This window comes from Rutilus rutilus, assembly GCF_951802725.1.
Source record: "Rutilus rutilus genome assembly, chromosome: 21".
Taxonomy (NCBI): Eukaryota; Metazoa; Chordata; class Actinopteri; order Cypriniformes; family Leuciscidae; genus Rutilus; species Rutilus rutilus.
Genome location: NC_140226.1, coordinates 29,272,790 through 29,290,564, shown reverse-complemented (window position 1 = coordinate 29,290,564; position 17,775 = coordinate 29,272,790). Strand labels below are relative to the sequence as shown.

At 37.1% G+C, this 17,775-nt stretch overlaps 2 protein-coding genes across 5 annotated transcripts; both read right to left on the bottom strand.

Annotated features, from left to right (window-relative positions):
* Positions 1-1,105: 1,105 nt before the first annotated feature.
* Positions 1,106-9,017, bottom strand: susd4 (sushi domain containing 4). 4 transcript variants are annotated; one of them, XM_084392991.1, is made up of 9 exons: positions 8,893-9,017; positions 8,326-8,493; positions 5,764-5,967; positions 5,472-5,645; positions 5,181-5,369; positions 4,539-4,730; positions 2,207-2,351; positions 1,740-2,125; positions 1,106-1,658 (listed from the first exon to the last, which is right to left on the bottom strand). In XM_084392991.1, exons 2-9 carry the CDS (start codon positions 8,456-8,458, stop codon positions 1,621-1,623), a joined length of 1,461 nt encoding a protein of 486 aa, XP_084249117.1. In that variant the 5' UTR covers positions 8,459-8,493; positions 8,893-9,017; the 3' UTR covers positions 1,106-1,620. The 4 variants fall into 4 exon arrangements, with proteins under 4 accessions (XP_084249117.1, XP_084249118.1, XP_084249116.1 ...); XM_084392992.1 differs by having other exon boundaries at positions 8,905-8,937; XM_084392990.1 differs by lacking the exon at positions 8,893-9,017 and having other exon boundaries at positions 1,107-1,658; positions 8,326-8,874.
* Positions 9,018-12,644: 3,627 nt separating this feature from the next.
* On the bottom strand, positions 12,645-15,729 carry cd93 (CD93 molecule). Its single transcript, XM_084392989.1, has one exon. It carries the CDS (start codon positions 15,412-15,414, stop codon positions 13,756-13,758), a length of 1,659 nt encoding a protein of 552 aa, XP_084249115.1. The 5' UTR covers positions 15,415-15,729; the 3' UTR covers positions 12,645-13,755.
* Positions 15,730-17,775: the final 2,046 nt, after the last annotated feature.

Below are 17,775 nucleotides of genomic sequence, written 5' to 3'. Positions count from 1 at the left end.
GAATCCGTTCCCCCACTCCCATTATGAGAGGTGTTGATGTAACGGCTTAAAAAATGCTGATTTTATTTTTGTGTGTGGATGGAGCTGAACTTGCATCAGTTTAAAGAATCAAGAAAGTTTGACGAACCGGGACTTGAACTCGGGTCACAATAAGCTAAAAAACAATGAATACCAGTGTTGAGTGTACTGACCACTAGGCTATATGCACCCAGGAGTGAAAATAAACGTGCGATTAGTCCTAATTGCTTGAATGACTACTAGTCTAAAAAAAAAATCTTTAGTCTATGGCAACTCTAATAAATAGCCTACATTTAATATTTGACATTATTTAATAGTAATTAGTATCCAGCTCTTTACATTAAATTAGTTGAGTTAGCATAATTAATGAACTAATAAAGTAATAAAATAAAGTTTAAATTAAGATACTAAACATATATTTCTATATAGCATTGCTTATTGCACCACACAACGGACTGTTTATAAGGTGACAATCTGTTATACATGTGAAGATTGTAGGCTGTATCTTGAAGATTTTTGTATTGTATTGTATCTTCTGTTATAAAGACGAAGATTTACATTTCGTTAATTAAACAAAATAAGAACACAATGTTGTTAAAAATAAACAACTTAGGCTATGTTCTGTTAGATGTATTTTGACTACTTTTTGTTTAATTATATCTCTAGGTAATGAAGATATAGCCTATTAACAAAAATAAATCGTATTTATAATATATCTAAAAAACATATAGGCCTATATAAAATATATTTAATAAAAAGGGCCTCATTGATTAATTTTGCCTGATTGGGGGCTACTACTATTTGCTTAAGCTTTTTGAACGTAGAAGTGTGATAAAGGTGTGATAGGCTATCAATTTTATGTGGATAAAGGCATATTTTGTACATGACTACACATGTCCTTATAAGGCCAAAAAAAATATATCGTTTTAATGACATAAGATCTCATTATTACGAGAAAAAATATCGTTTTAACGACATAAGATCTCGTTATTACAACATAATTGAGGGGAAAAAATAATATGTATGTGGCAGCAATGCGTCACCGTACTATCTAAAACCCCCTTTTTTTTTCGCATGACCAATATTTTTACTTTAGTCCAAATTTACACTTTGTTGTCAGCTTGTCATAATGTTTGCAGTGCACCTGCCTTTAACTTGTACATACTTTCATCCACAGTTAACCTGGATAAGTGCACACTGAAATTTAATAACAATAAACTTAGATGTAAAGTTAACTTGTCATTTATTTAAGAAATATTCATCATTGTTACAGTCCATACCATTTGATAGCTGTCCAGAATGCAGCGCATTGTGAAAGTCAGAAGAAAAATAATTTAGAATACTTGAATTGTATATATTGTGTTGTGGGAAAGTTAAATTAACATAATATGCAATGATCTAATGCATAGTTCCTTCATGAGCAAAAATTGGGCTTTTTTATTTATTTTTTATTGCCTGTCCTTCCCTGGTGTGCTCTTCATTAAATATCATCCTTATGAGCAGCAATTTGGCCTGTGCAATATTGTTCAACAAAATCAGAAATAAATGCTGAAATAATTATCAGTGGAGTGAAACAATCTCATTTTCAGTTAAAAGTTACAATCAACAGTCCTCTTCACCATCCTCCACGAGAGGAATTTCTGCAAAATACAAAGCAAAACATTGGTCATTGGTATGATAAAACAGTGTGTTGTTATACCACTAGGTGGCAGCAGCCTTACCGTCTGCAATGTCTATGCTAGGGCTTGTGGAAGCGGTTTCTTCCATTGAGGTGATGGCATTGGTTTTCTCAGACATGTTATTTAGTCCACCAGCGTGCGAGGAAGATGGCTGTATGCCTTGAAAACATTCTGATGTGTCCGAGATGCTATCGCAGGTCTCAGCCTCACCAGTGTCCAACGGCACACTATTTTGACTCCCTGTATGCCCGGGATATGAAGGTGGGTTTTGCTCTTCTGAATGCTGTGAGCTCCCCAGACCAGCAGGGGGCAGATCGTTTGGGGGCTGACAGTAATTACCACTAACAGCTTCTTCATAAGAGGGAAGTGGCACAGCAACACCATCTACAACCAAGATGTTTGGATCCCGGCTTTCATCTTGCTCTTCGCTGAAGAAGTAAAAAAAAGAAACTTTTTAATGAGTAATCCAAAAAGATCAAACGACACTGTGAGTATTATGTTGGCTGTACCTTGGCCTTTGCTGGGATTTGCATTTGAAGTGGAACGTCTTGGCTGTGATCACCAAGAGCAGGGCTAGCAGCACACTTGTGGCCGTACAAGCCACCACTTTCCATGTGGTTAGTAGAGAGTCTTGAAAACCAGGCCAGGATGTCTCTATGGAGGGGAAAAAAACCCTGTACTTATTAACAAGTACATCCAAGTTTAAAGGGATAGTTCGCCCTAAAATGAAAGTTAAGTCCTAAATTACTCACCCTGGTGTTGTTCTAATGCCCATATGCCCTTCTTTCTTTTATGGACCACAAAAGGAGAATAAAAAATATAATAGCAGTGAATAGCGACCAGCATCAAGCTTTTTAAAAAAGACTCAAAGGTATCACAGAATGATCCCGTGCGATACGTGTCATATATTCCAAGTGTTCTGGGGGCATACCATTTAAATTTAATGTATTATTTATTGAAAAAATACCAATCACTGGAAGCAGTATTAGCTGATACCGATCACCGAATTAAATAATACTATATGATAAATAGAAGGCTTTAAATAGTAAAGCTTTTAAACCGAGGTTATTTAGCTATTCTTAACAACAATGTATTTTAAGTATAAAAAATTGAGAGATGATAAAATATCATGAATTGACAACTCTATTTATTGGCAACATATTCCATCCCCTCACTTGAAGGCGATTAGATTAGTCTTTATCAACAGAAAGTAATCAAATGTAAAACCACTGCATAGTCTTCACTGTATAAATTAAATATAGATTCATCCAACTAAAGTGGTTTTCTCTTGTCTTTTCTTGTTTGATCAACATTAAGGACAGACGGCAGAAGGAATATTAGGCTACTGTCACTTTAAGACCTAATGCACGGATCCAACATTCTGTTCCATATGTGACTTATTTCCCAACTCTTTATGTTCACTTAAGACATAACCGACTGTGTTTAAGCAAACACTCACCAAGCCAGGCGTTTTGACATTTCTGTTTTTAACCATTTAGGCGCGAACCCGAAGTCCAAAGTTCACTTTGCTTGTCCGTGTTGTCTAAATACTGTTTTAATTACCCTTTTTATTACCGAGCAGGTCCTGCAGTTTATTGACAGTTTAGTAACTGCATTTTACAACAATCACTGATCTAGCTGATTTAGAAGTTCAGTTTTGGCTTTTAGGGAGGAACGAAAGCGCTTTAAAGGAAAGAAATGCACTAAATCTTAAGCCTAGTCCCAGACTAAAATGCACGTTTGAGCTGTTTTAACTGCAAGCAACTTGCACTGATATATATTAAAATGTCATTTTTAATATACGTGCCATTGTTTTGTCTCAAGATGCACACTGGTAATGTTTTTTTTCTGAGGCTGAGGCATGTTTATAAAAGTGACTTAAATGTTCTAATTGAACTAAGGCCTAATCCTTGCTTAATCTAAGCCCTGTCTGTGAAACCAGGCCCTAGTTTCTTGCTCTCATTGCTGCACGTTGCTTTCGTTGCAATCTCTCTGCTCTCCGCAAAATGTTGCAAATTTATTGTTCTTTTCAGACACTTGTTAGAACTGCCAGACCGGTTTTAGGTGCGTATAGAAAAATTGTCACCATCGGCTCTTCTGATCGGCCTTTACAGAAACCACCGATCAAACTATATAAAGCTATTATCGGCCGATAGCAATCAGCCCCCTTACAAATTCTTCTTTTGTGGTCCATAAATGAAAGAAGGGCATACGAATATTGTGTTTAGGATATGAAAGAAAATTGAACATAAACTTAAAGGAATCAGATAAACAGAGCAGAAGTAATCTGTATAGATATATCTTACTGACACCAAGCTTTTTAACGGTATTATATACAGTATATATCCTGACCAAAAAAATACAGTAAAAACAGTCATTTTGTTCAATATAATTACAATTCAAAATAATTGTTTTCCAACTGTTGATGGCAAAGCTGAATTTCCAGCATCATTACTCCAGTCTTCAGTGTCACATGACCCTTCAGAAATCATTCTAATATGCTGATTTGGTGCTCAAGAAACATTTCTTATTATTAAATGGCTGTGCTGCTTAATATTTTTGTTGAGACCGTAATGTTAAAGAGAGCAGAATTTACTCAAAATATAACTTTTTGTAACAGTTTTAAAAAATTTTAATTCAAGTCCATTTGTTTCAAAACACATTATAACTGCATAATTAACTCGTACACATATCACTTTTATAAATTTCATAAAACTTATTCAACATGAAATTATTTCTCATTGCACATTCTTTGTGCTAATGTGCAAGCTTGATTAGACTAGGTTGTTCCAAATAAAAATGCTTGTAATCTTTTATCGAAACTGATGCAGACTGATTTACCATCTTTGATGCAGTGGAACTGCAACTGTGGGAACCATTGCCCGTACTGGCAGGTCATGTACTTGTAGTCATTCGCTAGAGAGTAGCCAGGATAACAGTAGTATTCTACGACCGTCCCATGAATGTAGCGGTCACATGGTTGTGGGTGGCACATGTAATCTCCATGTTCTATCATCGAGGGTAAGGAACATGCTGCAAAAACATCAGAGAAAAAGACATCTGAAACAGAGAACTCATTTCCTCTTCCTGAGTCCCACACCACATTTTAATATGTGTCCCTGTATTTCTTTACAAACACTTCAAAATAACACTATTGCGTAGCTTTCTGTTTACATTACTGCAGATTTTCTTTTGATTTTCATTTTTTAAAAGTTGCTTTCAAAAGTTAAAAATATAGATCTTGAGATTTTACTTGTCTTTCATTAACAGAGAAAACTAAAGACCTGGGTATACTTTATTTCCCTCATTCCGCTCTGTCTTGCGCACAGTTGAGAGCTCAAGGCTTTCTAAGTATACTCCTTTTGGCCATAAGCGTGGAAAGACACGTTTGGATAAAGAACATAATAAAGAACATTTTTATTCTGAACATAGCTTGTGGATCTTGATTCTCTCAAAACTGAGAAATGATTTAATGATATTAACCCTCAACATCAAGGCACCGGGGTGGCGTGTCCGACCAGATGAGGTTATACATGCATTCCAAAAGTTCAGGACCCTCCAACTTGTAACCAGGAAAACACTGGTAGTGGACTACAGTTCCAACAGGCACAGAGAACTCTGTTTCCGAGATGTTCATGTAACTGTGTGGAGGTATCAGCGGCCGTAGACAGCCTGTGGAGACAGAGGAGCGCATCAAACCCACATCTTAAGTGGAGGACATCATATCACATGAACATTTTTGAAATATAGTCAGATTTGTTGACTTGCATCAACCTTGACAAGTTGGCTGATTATCCCACGTCCCATCGGCTTGACACACTGATTCCATAGTTTCCGTGTCAGGATACCGGATCTGAAATCCCTCATGACAGCTAATAATGAGGCTGTCGCCAGGCCTGTACGTCTTATTTGTGACATGGGCATCCTCGATGAATGGAGGAAGACAATCTTTGAAAGATAGATTCTCCAAATAAATAAACGCTGCAACATTTTCATACAATTACAGATGAAACAGTAAAAATTATTGAGTTACAGAACGGAACAATTTAAGATTGAGCAGCCACACCTTCTGAAAGGCACACTGGTTTAAGGCTTGGCTTCCAGCCTACCGATCCATTGTGAAAGCGCGTGCAGATAATCTTGGCCGGCCCCTTTAAGCTATACCCATCCACACAAGAGAACCTCGCCACCGAGTTTTCGAAGAACACACCGGTGTTTGGAGTTCTGATTCCGTGCTCAGGAACACCGGGATCATTGCAGAACTGCCCCACTAAAAGTGCACCGGGAAGAACCAAAATCACGCATTTAAAGCAAAGAAGACATCTTATGATTGTGCAGATGTATATGTATATTCAATGTATATGTATATGATTATAATCAAGGTATTAATCAATATTTTTCCTTCTAAATATCACATGAGTTGAATGACTTCTCTGGAGATTTTACTTTGTTATAGAAGTAACCAGTGTGATCAGTGAAATGTTCTTTTCATGTATTCTCTAATGTCTGTATTTGATATCTGAATGCAGTAACAGTGCTTGCTTATTTAGCCCGGCTTCCAGAAATGAAATAGGGACTTGTTTTGTGTTTGAGAAAGGTCTTCAATGTGTTAAAACTTATAGGGGTCATTGAAGCTAACAGTTTAAGGGACCATTTCTTTGTTAAAGCCTTACTTTCCAGTTAGACTAAAGTGTAGCTCTCCTTGAGAGAAAGAACGCATTATCTTGATGTTTTGAGAGGACTCTCCTGTTTATAGTTAAAGCCAAGCCAAATCCAACCTTGGAAAAGCTGTGTGTCGGTGTGTGTGTTAGTCTTCTTGGTTACAGGTTAAGGAACCACTGGCATTACTGGAGATTGACTGAGTTGTTGTTCGGGATATGCTGGCGCCCAGCAACCCAAATCTGCGACCAGGAAGGTCACGATGTGCCTAACTTCAGGGTCTGAGTGTCAGCTGCATAATCGATGGAGATATGCTTCCGTCTATCTGTATATGTGTGGAAAATTACTATGTTTATCTATTTCTTAGCCAATCAGAAACTGCAACCTGTAAGTAATGACGTAGCTTAGACCTTGGTGAAGGGTATAACTGCTGTGATCTTTGTAACTGTAAGCGGGGTGGCCTACGAACTCCTGTGTGAGTCTTGAAGCTGACTTCTGCTGATGAAACTGCAAACTATCTTCAGTAAAACTTTTCTTCAATTTATTATAATTCTGACTCCGGGTCTTCTTTCACACATCTGGTCCTTGGGTAACCCCTAACAAGATATCAGTGTTGGATCCTAATGTCTGTAATTTGATCGTTTTTTTGTTCCATACCTTCCAAGCTTTAATATACTCTTGTTTATATCTGCTACATATGTAGCATTTCACACAAAAAAATATTAAAAAAAATAGCTGGAAAAATAAATAGAAACCAGGACTGGTCTAAGGTACATGGAAGCTTGTTTCCGCCACAGAATAAAAAAAATAAAAAGGGTAATTGCGACTTTTTTTCCCCTCAGAATTGCGAGTTTAATCACGCAATTCTTACTATGTAACTTGCAATTCTGACTTTTTTTTTTCTTGCAATTGCATGTTTATATCTCACAGATCTGACTATCTTTCAATTCTGACAACTTTTCTCAGAACTATGAGACAAAAACCTCACAATTTTGAGTTTTAAGTCTAATTCTGAGGGAGGGGGACACTGACTTTCTCAGAATTGTGTCACTTAATTCTGACTATATCTCGCAATTCTGATTTTATTTCTCGCAATTCCAAGTTTATATCTCGCAATTCTGACTTTATAACTCGATTGTGAGGGGGGAAAAAGCAACTGCAACCTGAGTTCGATTCCCAGCTTGAGGTCCTGTTCCCCTCTCACTCTGCCCCATGCTTTCCTGTCAAAATCTCTACTGTCCTAACCAATAAAGGCACAAAAAGGCCAAAAACATAACACACACAAAAAAAGATCTTTTAAGTTGTTTTATTCCGTGGCGGAAACTCTTCCATACATGTATGAAAAACTGACAAAGTCTGGTGAGTCATGGTGATTCAGCTTATTCAGATGATCCCAATTTCTGTTTCAGTTGCTTTATGATCACAAATTAAACCATAAACAACAAGATAGAAATTTGCTATCTCTTTCCGCAATCTATCTTTTCTTAAAATTGATATTTTCCTTTATATTTTAAGTATGGTCTTTCAACAACTTCTATCACCTCAAGAGGGTGTTGAGCGCATGATGGCATTTGTCACCCGTTTGTTTGTTGGGTGAAACTGTTAGTGTTACAACTCAGCCCGTGTTACAACAGTCTCTCCAGCATCACACTATCATTATATCATTTCCTTTTACATGAGAAAACACTTTTCTGCTGAGATGTTTGTTTTACTCAATGGTTCTGGAATTTTATGAGTGTGTTTTTGCTTGTTTTGAATTAGTTTGCTTCGTCATGATCAAAGGTTATTCAATATACAACAGACAGCTGGAAAGCACCATCGTCATGGCATTAAGTGAACAGAACAGAATGGGCCGGGGGGCTATCGACAATTTCAGAGTGTCCCGTTACACAAGGGAGGTCCTGCATCCTCATCATATTCCCAAATCCTTATCACTTATATAATCGCAGAATTTAAGCAGTTCTCTTACCTACTGTGTTAACCGGGAAGGCGGTGACCAGAAGAGGAAGGAGGAGGAGGAGGATGATCGAGAGAATAATCTGGCCGTAGACAGGATGTCCAAACGCAGATTTCTTGCCTTCTTTATCACCATGATGAAACATCTTTCACTGAATGAAATTCATCGGGTCACAATGCTCTGAAATTATGATGACAACGACAAAAACTAGGTAAAACGTGAAAATATTAGGATTGCATCATGGATTTTCAACCCTGCAGAATCTCCTCGCCGACGCGCAGAACATGATGACCAGTAAATCCCCATATCAATTTGTAAATACCAAAATAGTCTTTTCGGGAGCTCGTGTAAAGCATATCCGGCACGCATTATTATGCATTATTCTGTTGTCTTCAGCGGATCAGAGGAAGGCTCGCGCAACATATCGATGCTGTTTAAATGTACGATGGTCGAGAGGATGATGAAAAATACGTCATAAGCGTCACTATAGTCTACCTTACCCGGTTGAGGTCTAATGATGACGCTACTGCTGTTTTTAAAAAAGTGCTCGTGTTTTCGGATTTTTTTCCTGTCACCTACCCAATGTCGTACATTGAAAATGAGTTTCGTCGGAGTTTCTCTCTCCCTCGAGCTGATCAAGCTGATTATATTCAATGGAATAATGCGGTTACTTCTGCTGTTGTAGGCCAGATCATTTCTACACTGGAAAGTTGTCCAGCCTCTCGTGGTGTAATAGGCCATCTCGTGATGGGTAGATGAATTATTATACAGGTCAAAGTATACCTGTGTGGAGAAACATAAATTGAGCAATAGGGAAACAACGTTTTTAAATAAACTAGTAGGCCTAAATGCAAAAAGAAAGAGCATGCATTTGAAAGGATGAGCATGTGATATGATCTGATCAAATAAGGTTTAAAAAAGACATGACATTTTTGGTGATACACAATTTTGATTTATACAAGTAAATCCATTCCTTTTAATATATTAACAGCAGGCAATGAATTTTGTTAATTTCTTTGACAAATATGAAAACTGTCATTATTTATTAGCGAATTAGAGAATATCAGATATAAAAAGCATTCAGAAATGGTTTTGTCTTATGCATTCAAGGTAAAACTGTAAATATCAGTAAAATTCAATAGTTAGCTGGTAATGTAGGCTACTAACAAATTAAGTGAACAAAGCTTGACCACTGAATGACTCAGATGAAAGTTTAGGCTGAAGGAATTCAATTTATTCACTAGAAATCATCTAGTCAGATATCATAAAGATCAAAGGGCTAAAAGAGGGCTGCATTTATTTATGTTTGTTTGGCGAATTATGTCTTATCAAAGTGCATATACATCAAGAATATACTTATAGAGGCATTATCATTTTAAACATCAAAAGCAACTTTTAAAAATTACAATAACAGAAAACAAATAACAGAAAAATATGTATTTCCCAACTTCCTGCACAGAAAAATTTCAAGTCAAGTCAAGTGACCAATGCTTTACACAGATTGTTTCAAAGAATCTTTACAGTAATGATGTAATTACTGTAATTCCAGTAAATGATTCAATGATGCAAACAGAGTTCATTTCAGCTATACAGCAGCTCTAAAAGAAAATAGTGTCATTGTTCAGCTGAAGTCAGTTCAGTGTTGATTCAGTTCCACTGTAAATATCATCAATTATTAAATCATTTACTTTCATACTGTATAAAGCAGTTCTGCAGAAAAACAGTGATGTCATCATCCAGCTCAGTTCAGTTCTCATCCAATAGTATCAGTGCAGTCAGATCAATAATATTGTTGAATGTTAAGTATCCCCAACTAAGCAAGCCAGAGGTGACAGTGGCGAGGAACCCAAACTCCATCAGGTGACAGAATGGAGAGAAAAACCTTGGGAGAAACCAGGCTCAGTCGGGGGGCCAGTTCTCCTCTGGCAACGAACGAACACAGTGTGATCATGATTCAGGCTGCATCACAAGTTAGAAATCAGATAGTGGATCAGTAGCATTCAAATATTTAATCCAGTTCCTTTAGCTTGAAGATCGGATTCATCACACCCCTATGGAGACGAAGCAGCATCAGAGTGTCATGTGCAGGCCTACATATGGTCTTTATGGCATGCTAAGACTGCTAAGGTAATCATTTTTAATGGGTAATTTTGCTATGAGAATCTTTTAATAATTTTTCAAGAACAATTTTAAAGCTTCAACGCATTTTGAAATAATATATTTTTAACATAACATTTCTATTTTAGATAGGGACATAAAAGTTTCACTTCATTCAATCCTTCAGAGAATGTGTCACAAAGAAGATTACTTGACGTAGGCCTATAGCTACACAAAGAGACATTACTATCAACTTTGAAAAAAATAAAAAAAGTTATCATTCACTTGGATACACTTCCTTTAAACTCGTCATAATCTGGTGGATTACATTCCTGTACAGTTGCTTTACGTCCGCGCAAAAAACGCACAAGTACTAATAGAGCAAAAGCAGCTACTACGAGGAATATTATCAGCCCAACATATTCTCCTGGGGTTGACATGCCCCCCCGTGCTATATAATTAGGGAACGGTGTTGTGAATACTTCAGGACCGAGAACGCATTTACTTCCATTAACGAGGATAAAGGGCTGATAGCAACCACATCTATAACTTCCTATCGTATTTATACACACATGAGCGCAGTCATGATTTGAATCACATTCATCTATATCTACGCAGGTTTGTTCGCTTCTAACAAAGCCATCCGGACACCAACACGCCGTCCCGCTTCTCAGACACATCGCTTCACAAACTGTTGTTGAGCAATAGAAGTCACAGCGGCGTGGATCCCGTGCATTAGGACGGTATCGCTCCATACACGAACACATGTATCCGGTTCCCATAGGAATACATTTATGTTCACAGGGTGCATACATACATCGCGCATCATCCAGGATGACCACACTTCCTTTGCAGCGATCCCCCTGAGGGTCCTCACACAGAAATCCATCCAGTTTTTCTGCGCATGGTTTCACAGACAATCTTCTGTCGCTGGAGACAGACACGCAGAGAGGAACGCACGCCGTTTCTGCGCTCTCCAAGTTCGTCAACTCCGTGGTCATTTCTCTTTCGCCTAATGCACTCGTATTACACGTATCCTTTGGAAAATGTTGTCCTATCCAAAAGTGTCCGATCACGTTATCAAGAAGAAAGCCGAAAACTTTATCAGATGCATTCGGCTGGATAGACAATTGACCGCCCCGTTCTCTGCAATTCTCTTGAGCCGTTTGAAAGTCCGCTGGTATTTGGTAGATGTTTGCACAATGTTTTAGATTACTTGAGCAAGCACAGCTATGCTGCAATCCAGCACAAGACGAAATGAACACGATGAAAATCAAAATCGTTTGTCCATAAGAATCCATCCTATCTTGATTTCAAGAGGAACGGCAACTTGAGCTGCATGAGGATAGTCTGTATGGCTCTAAAAGCATTGAATATTCCCAACTTTAGAAAACCCATTAGCAGAGATAGGCCTAAACATAGGAAGGAAACCCCGCCTGAGGAAGCCGAGAAATACACCAAAAGGACGTTGACGAACACTGTCTGTTCTATCATGCACCAATGGCAATGACCTTGAAAATTACTCTTGAATAATTGTGGTCCGTCCCACGAGAATGTTCTCAGTTACCCATTCATCCATCCATTCAGTCAGTCAGTCAGCCATTCGCTCACTTACTTCCTCACGCCTGCTCTTTCGAAGACATTTCATTAAAAAAGTAAGGCTATTCAATTCTGTTCCTGAAGGGCCACGAACCGGAGATTTTAGTTTCAACCCCACTTAAACACACCAGAACCAACTAGAATAAACTGTTTTTAAATAGAAATAGAGTAGCTTCTTAAAGTGCAAAAATAATATATAAATAGTAGCCTAAACTACAAGTATGATGTTATGTTCACTTAAAGAAAACTACTACAAGTATACTTCTATTTCATTGATCTTAGTATACTTACTACATAAAGTATACTTAAAAATATAAATTTACTTAATAAAATTAACGAAGTATATTTTTGGTAGCCCTGTCGAAGAACAAATCTTTAGATCACTGAAAACGTAATATAGCTAAATGTAGCTTTATTAGTTCTACCAGACTTTTTTTTTTACAACAATAGCTACATCGTGTACTTAAAACAACAACAACAAAGTCTTTATATATTTACATTTAGTGCCAGAAAGAAATAAAGTTCACTGAAAAAACATTGCCCTTGTATCATGATGGGTCCTGTTCAATTAAATATTATTTTATAGGCTTTACAGCAAGACGATTATCATACAAAACAATAAAACACAAAACAGGTAAAAGACAGAAACTGTATTTAATAAGGTAAATGGTTAAACAAAAGTTGACATCACACATAACTTGCCACTCCCTGACAGAAAAACACCCTGAAAAAGAGTTCATCTATTCGCTAAAGTATAACTTCATTATTGACAATTGCCTTAAAGTATCCTGTGTGGTTTTTTTATGCTAGATTTTTTATCCAACATATAGAGGGAAAAAAATATGATAATTCTGAAATCTGAAAAAACGTCACCGTCCGGATGTCCAGTAAAGAGCACATTCAGGGCTTTTCAGGGATACCAAATGTTTGGAGGTTTCAACATGACAACATCTCCTTGGTCTTTAAAAATGATTTAGTAATCAAATGTAGCACTCTTTTGGACATATGATAATATGTTGTCATCATCATTTAAATCTGACTAATTTTCAAACTGTTTATCATAAATCAATCAACATCTCAGGAAAATGTTAATCAAAATATGACTTTCTGTTACAAAAGAGTGCATTGATTTCATACATGTCCTCTGTAGAGACACAAGGACTTAAAGCATGTTTATCAGGCATTCTGGGAGACACAACAAGTGAATAGGGAAATAAATGATATACAAATATTCATATGAAATATTAGATATTATGAAAATGTTGCCAATTATTTCTCCCATTATTAAACTCCTGTTTTCATTACATGTTGCCCCAAGAACACATTAATATGCAAATCAGATACAGTGTATAGAAAAAATATTGAATGGGACTACATTTATGGCCATTTTACCCATATTGCATAAAGCAAAATGGTATTCATTTCGTTATTTGTTTCATAGTTGAGAATCACCTTTATACTAATTTTGGTTAAAAATAATTCTGACCTAAAAAATGTATAAGTGAAAAAAAAAAAAATCCCTTTGTTTTTGACAGTAATTTCACGTCATTTCATTTGTGCCTGGTGTCCACAGAGGACATAGCATAACATATGAACATGCTCTAAACAATGTTATGACATGAAAAAATAATACATGAAAAAAAAAAAAAACTTTTAAAAGTTCTGACCTGGTGTTTGAAACTAGATAACATTGTATCTCTGTTAATTATGATGCTGACAGAAAATAAGTATTCACACTTGGAATAGTTACATTCTATTATTCAGTTGAATGTTGCCTTTTTTCCGTTCTTTGTCCAATCCAGATGAAACCCAGCAGTAGTTGTCAGCAGTGGTATTTTTCAAAGTGGCTTTTTTTGAACGTTTCCATAAAACGACAGATATGACCGCAATGAGCGAAACCAATGCAAAAACTGAAGCTAAGACGCACACCAATATCCAAGAACTACCGAGGAAACTTTCTCTGCGTTTAGTGGCGTCCACTTTAGTGTTTGTATTGTTAAGTGGAGGGGGGTTGATTGTTGTCGACTCAAAACTGACAGGTAAATGACTCAATTTAGTGATGAACTCTTCTCTATGAACTGAAGGAGTGTTTTGTGGATTCTCAGTGGGATCCTGGATGCAGCTGATGCCATTTTTAGCCAAAATGAAGTTTTCTCTGCATGAACATTTGAAACTACCTATAGTATTGTTGCAGATGTCTTCACATGGTTTACCAAGACATTCATCTATATCTGAACACTTCCCGCTATCTGGTAATAAAACGTAACCTGCGTGGCAGTAACAAGAGAATGAACCCTCCGAATTAAGACAGCCCTGATAACACCTTGATTCGGTGCATTCGTCCACGTCTTTACATTTGCCAGCAAAAAGCCTGAAACCTGGGTTACACTCACAAAGAAAGCTTCCCAGCGTGTTGATACACCTGTGTTCACCGCAGACATGCTGATGACATTCATTGATATCAACGCAGCTGATGTTGTCTTCAGACAGCTGAAATCCATCCGCGCATGCGCACGAAAATCCAGCAGCTGTTGGAATACACTTTGATTTGCACGGTGAATTTTCGCAGGTGTCTCTGAGAGCACAACTAACTTGATCATCCATCAGATAATAACCGTCACGACATTCACAACGAACACTTGCTCCAGCAGTCTCTGAACAAAGGTGATCACAGCCTCCGTTTTTACGCGCACAACTTCTATTATCTCGAGCCCAGAAACGCTCTGAATTTGTCCAGCCAAAAATGCCATCTTTGTTGTTACAAACTGAGTAAAAGGATTCTGCATCTTCCGACCCTCCGCACCGTATTTCAGCCCACGTCCCGTGTGGTAACATCGCCAACTTTTCACTTTGAGTTTGCGGTTTGTTTAAGAACGGAAGAATGTACTTGACATTACCTGGTTGCTCCATCACTATAGGTTTGCACCTGCCTTTGGAAAGAAATTTACATATATAAAATGCACTTTCTTTACATGAGCCATCTGTCCACTGGAGATCATCAGTCAGCGAAATCGACACGCATCTTTTTTCCGTGCACGTGCTCAAAGGTTTCTTTTTCCATTTGGAATATTTGGACTCGCTTGGCTCTGACGTCCATCTGAAGCCGTACAACTCCTCAGTGAAATCAGTGCAGCGTCCTTTCAGCAACGCAAGTCCGATCCAAAGTTTAGAGTTAAGGATGCTGTCTTCTGCTGCTAGAAGAGCTGATTTAACGCTCTGAAATTCATTGTCATTTCTCATTGTAACCAAATTGCCGCCATTATTGACACAGTTTTCTGCAGCTTTTTCAAAATGCTTCTCCTTCAAATGCAATGTGAAGCAAGCCTCGGCTGTGCAGGTTGGGATCACCCGGTCAGTTCCGTCAGCGACAAAAAAGGACAACATCAGAATCAGTACACGCATCATCCCGCCACTTTCATTAATGTTAAAATACTTCTCGCTTTGAGGAGAAATATTCAGTTAATCTCAGAGAATGGAGAAAGAGTTCTTCATAGGAATTCCAAGTGCATCCTGTTTAGTGAATAACCTACAACGGAAATAATGTTTCATTTGTGTCTTCTCAGGGCGAGTTCCTGACGCCAACAAAAAACAACTGACCAGGCTGCTTATTGTTTTGACTACTTTCCCAGATGTATCAGCCTATGGCAGTTCAACAACGTGACACCAGATTTAGACTAATATCCATGTTTCATGCTGTCATAGTTTCTAATGAAGAATCACATTCACACCATATTAACCAGGAGATATTAATTTAGTTTACCATGAGTAATAAGTGCCTAAGGTTTGTCAAACAAACAAATCCTGATGTTCTTGTGTCATCAATATTAAACAATAATAATCAGACAAACTGGGGGAGTAGAAAATCCATATCTTTTCATTAATCATATAATTCACAAATTAATGTTATCAAAAAGAGGGAACAAGTTGTGTATTATGTTTTCATTATCAAACGAAACAACATAATTCTATTGCATATATTTTTAATGAATTACAATAGCACTTTATTTTACTGTCCTGTTCCGCATGTAGGCCTACATATGTAGCCTATTATAGTAGGCTAATTACAATAACGGTAATAACTTTACTAACCCTGAATCTACCCTTAAATCTAACCTTAACCCATGTAGTTACCTTATATTACTCCAACCCTTTAGGACAATAGGGCTAGTTATCAAATTTTTTTAATATTTCCAAAATTTTCTCGAACAAGATATAGTTCATTGCACAAACACTGACATTTTGTGCTGATAGTTGGTATATGAACAGCCTTTTATTGGTTATTCAGAAAAAAACTAATACAAAACTAAACAATTGAAAAAGTTATGTTAAAAGTAAAAGTTAAGAAATAGCAGCTATGATCTAGGTGTTTGAAACTAACATACAAAACCACTGCTATGGAGAATACATACATTATTTTGTGTAACTAAACTTTTAATTAAAATAGTCACTAACATAAAGCGCTGTGCATGTGACAACCCTGAATTTAACATTTAATGCATACTGCATACTCAGCCACAAAAGTTATGATCTTTTCTATATTGTACACAGAAACAAACACACAACATGCCTTGCCATTGTGTCAGTTGCCTGCCTGATGCTGATAAATCTAGCCATGGATCACATCCTGTGTTTGTGTTGAGCAGGGCAGCGCCTCCACTTGAATGGCAGGAAATGACCTAAGACACCCTTCCGGTGGGCCCTTAAGACCCTGTGTCGATGCATTGAAGTTGCTTTTTTTCGTAGTCATTGGGAATTGTACTCTACTATTTTGCATTATACAGTTGGAACTAGTGAAAAACATTGTCTTCACTGCATTAATACAAGTTAGCATAACTGTGATAAGGAACTTCATCAAAAATGCAAAGGACATATTTATAACATACAAAAAGATCTATTAAAAAGGATGGGCATGGATACTTATAGTGGGTCATGTCAATGAAGCCCATACTCATAATCATAATTCACTCTAACCAAGTTGATTAATATTCCATTTCAGTACAAAGATCAACCCATTGTCTCTCCCCAAATATGTCTCAAACTTTTAAAACAAAAAAAAACTCCACAGACAAAGAAACATCTGCTGTCCGTCCCATGAGCTCTGCCTTGTAAACAGACAGTTTCCTTCCTCTGTAGTATATTTTCTTATCAGACATCTGCTTGTTGTTTGCAATTTTGCATCTACCTGCTGGTGCAAAAGACTACCCAGCTAGCAAAAAGTCGTCTGTTAGATGTTGAATAGACGTAAATCTTCAACGTCTAATTACGACTTTTCAACGTTGAAAACAGATCGATCTTGATCGTCTTGATGGAATATGTAAAACTCTTTAAATGTATTTGAAATAATAATGAACATGGTTTGGGAGTTTGTTTTTCTCCGTTATTTTAGCATGTATAACAGACTTATCCTGTCTTAGATGATCAGTTGAAAACACGTAGTCAAACAGTCCGGCCGAAACTACTTAGTTGAAATCACGTCGTAAACCACGCCTTATTTTCAACCGTATTTCAACGTTGAAAGACTGGTGAGCATAAATATTAAATTCAAAATGTATTGTTGAATTTCTGCAAGACTTCTTAGCCTATCAATAAACGAAACAAAAGTCACCTTGAAATTAAAATTGACGATCCAATCAGTTCCCGATGGACAAAATCAAGTCCCGCCCTACATTTTTTCTTGTTCGAGAAACAATCACTTTGATATAGCCAAGGCCTACATCACAATAGGAAAGAAAACACTATCCCAACTTCCGTTTCACGCAAACGCAG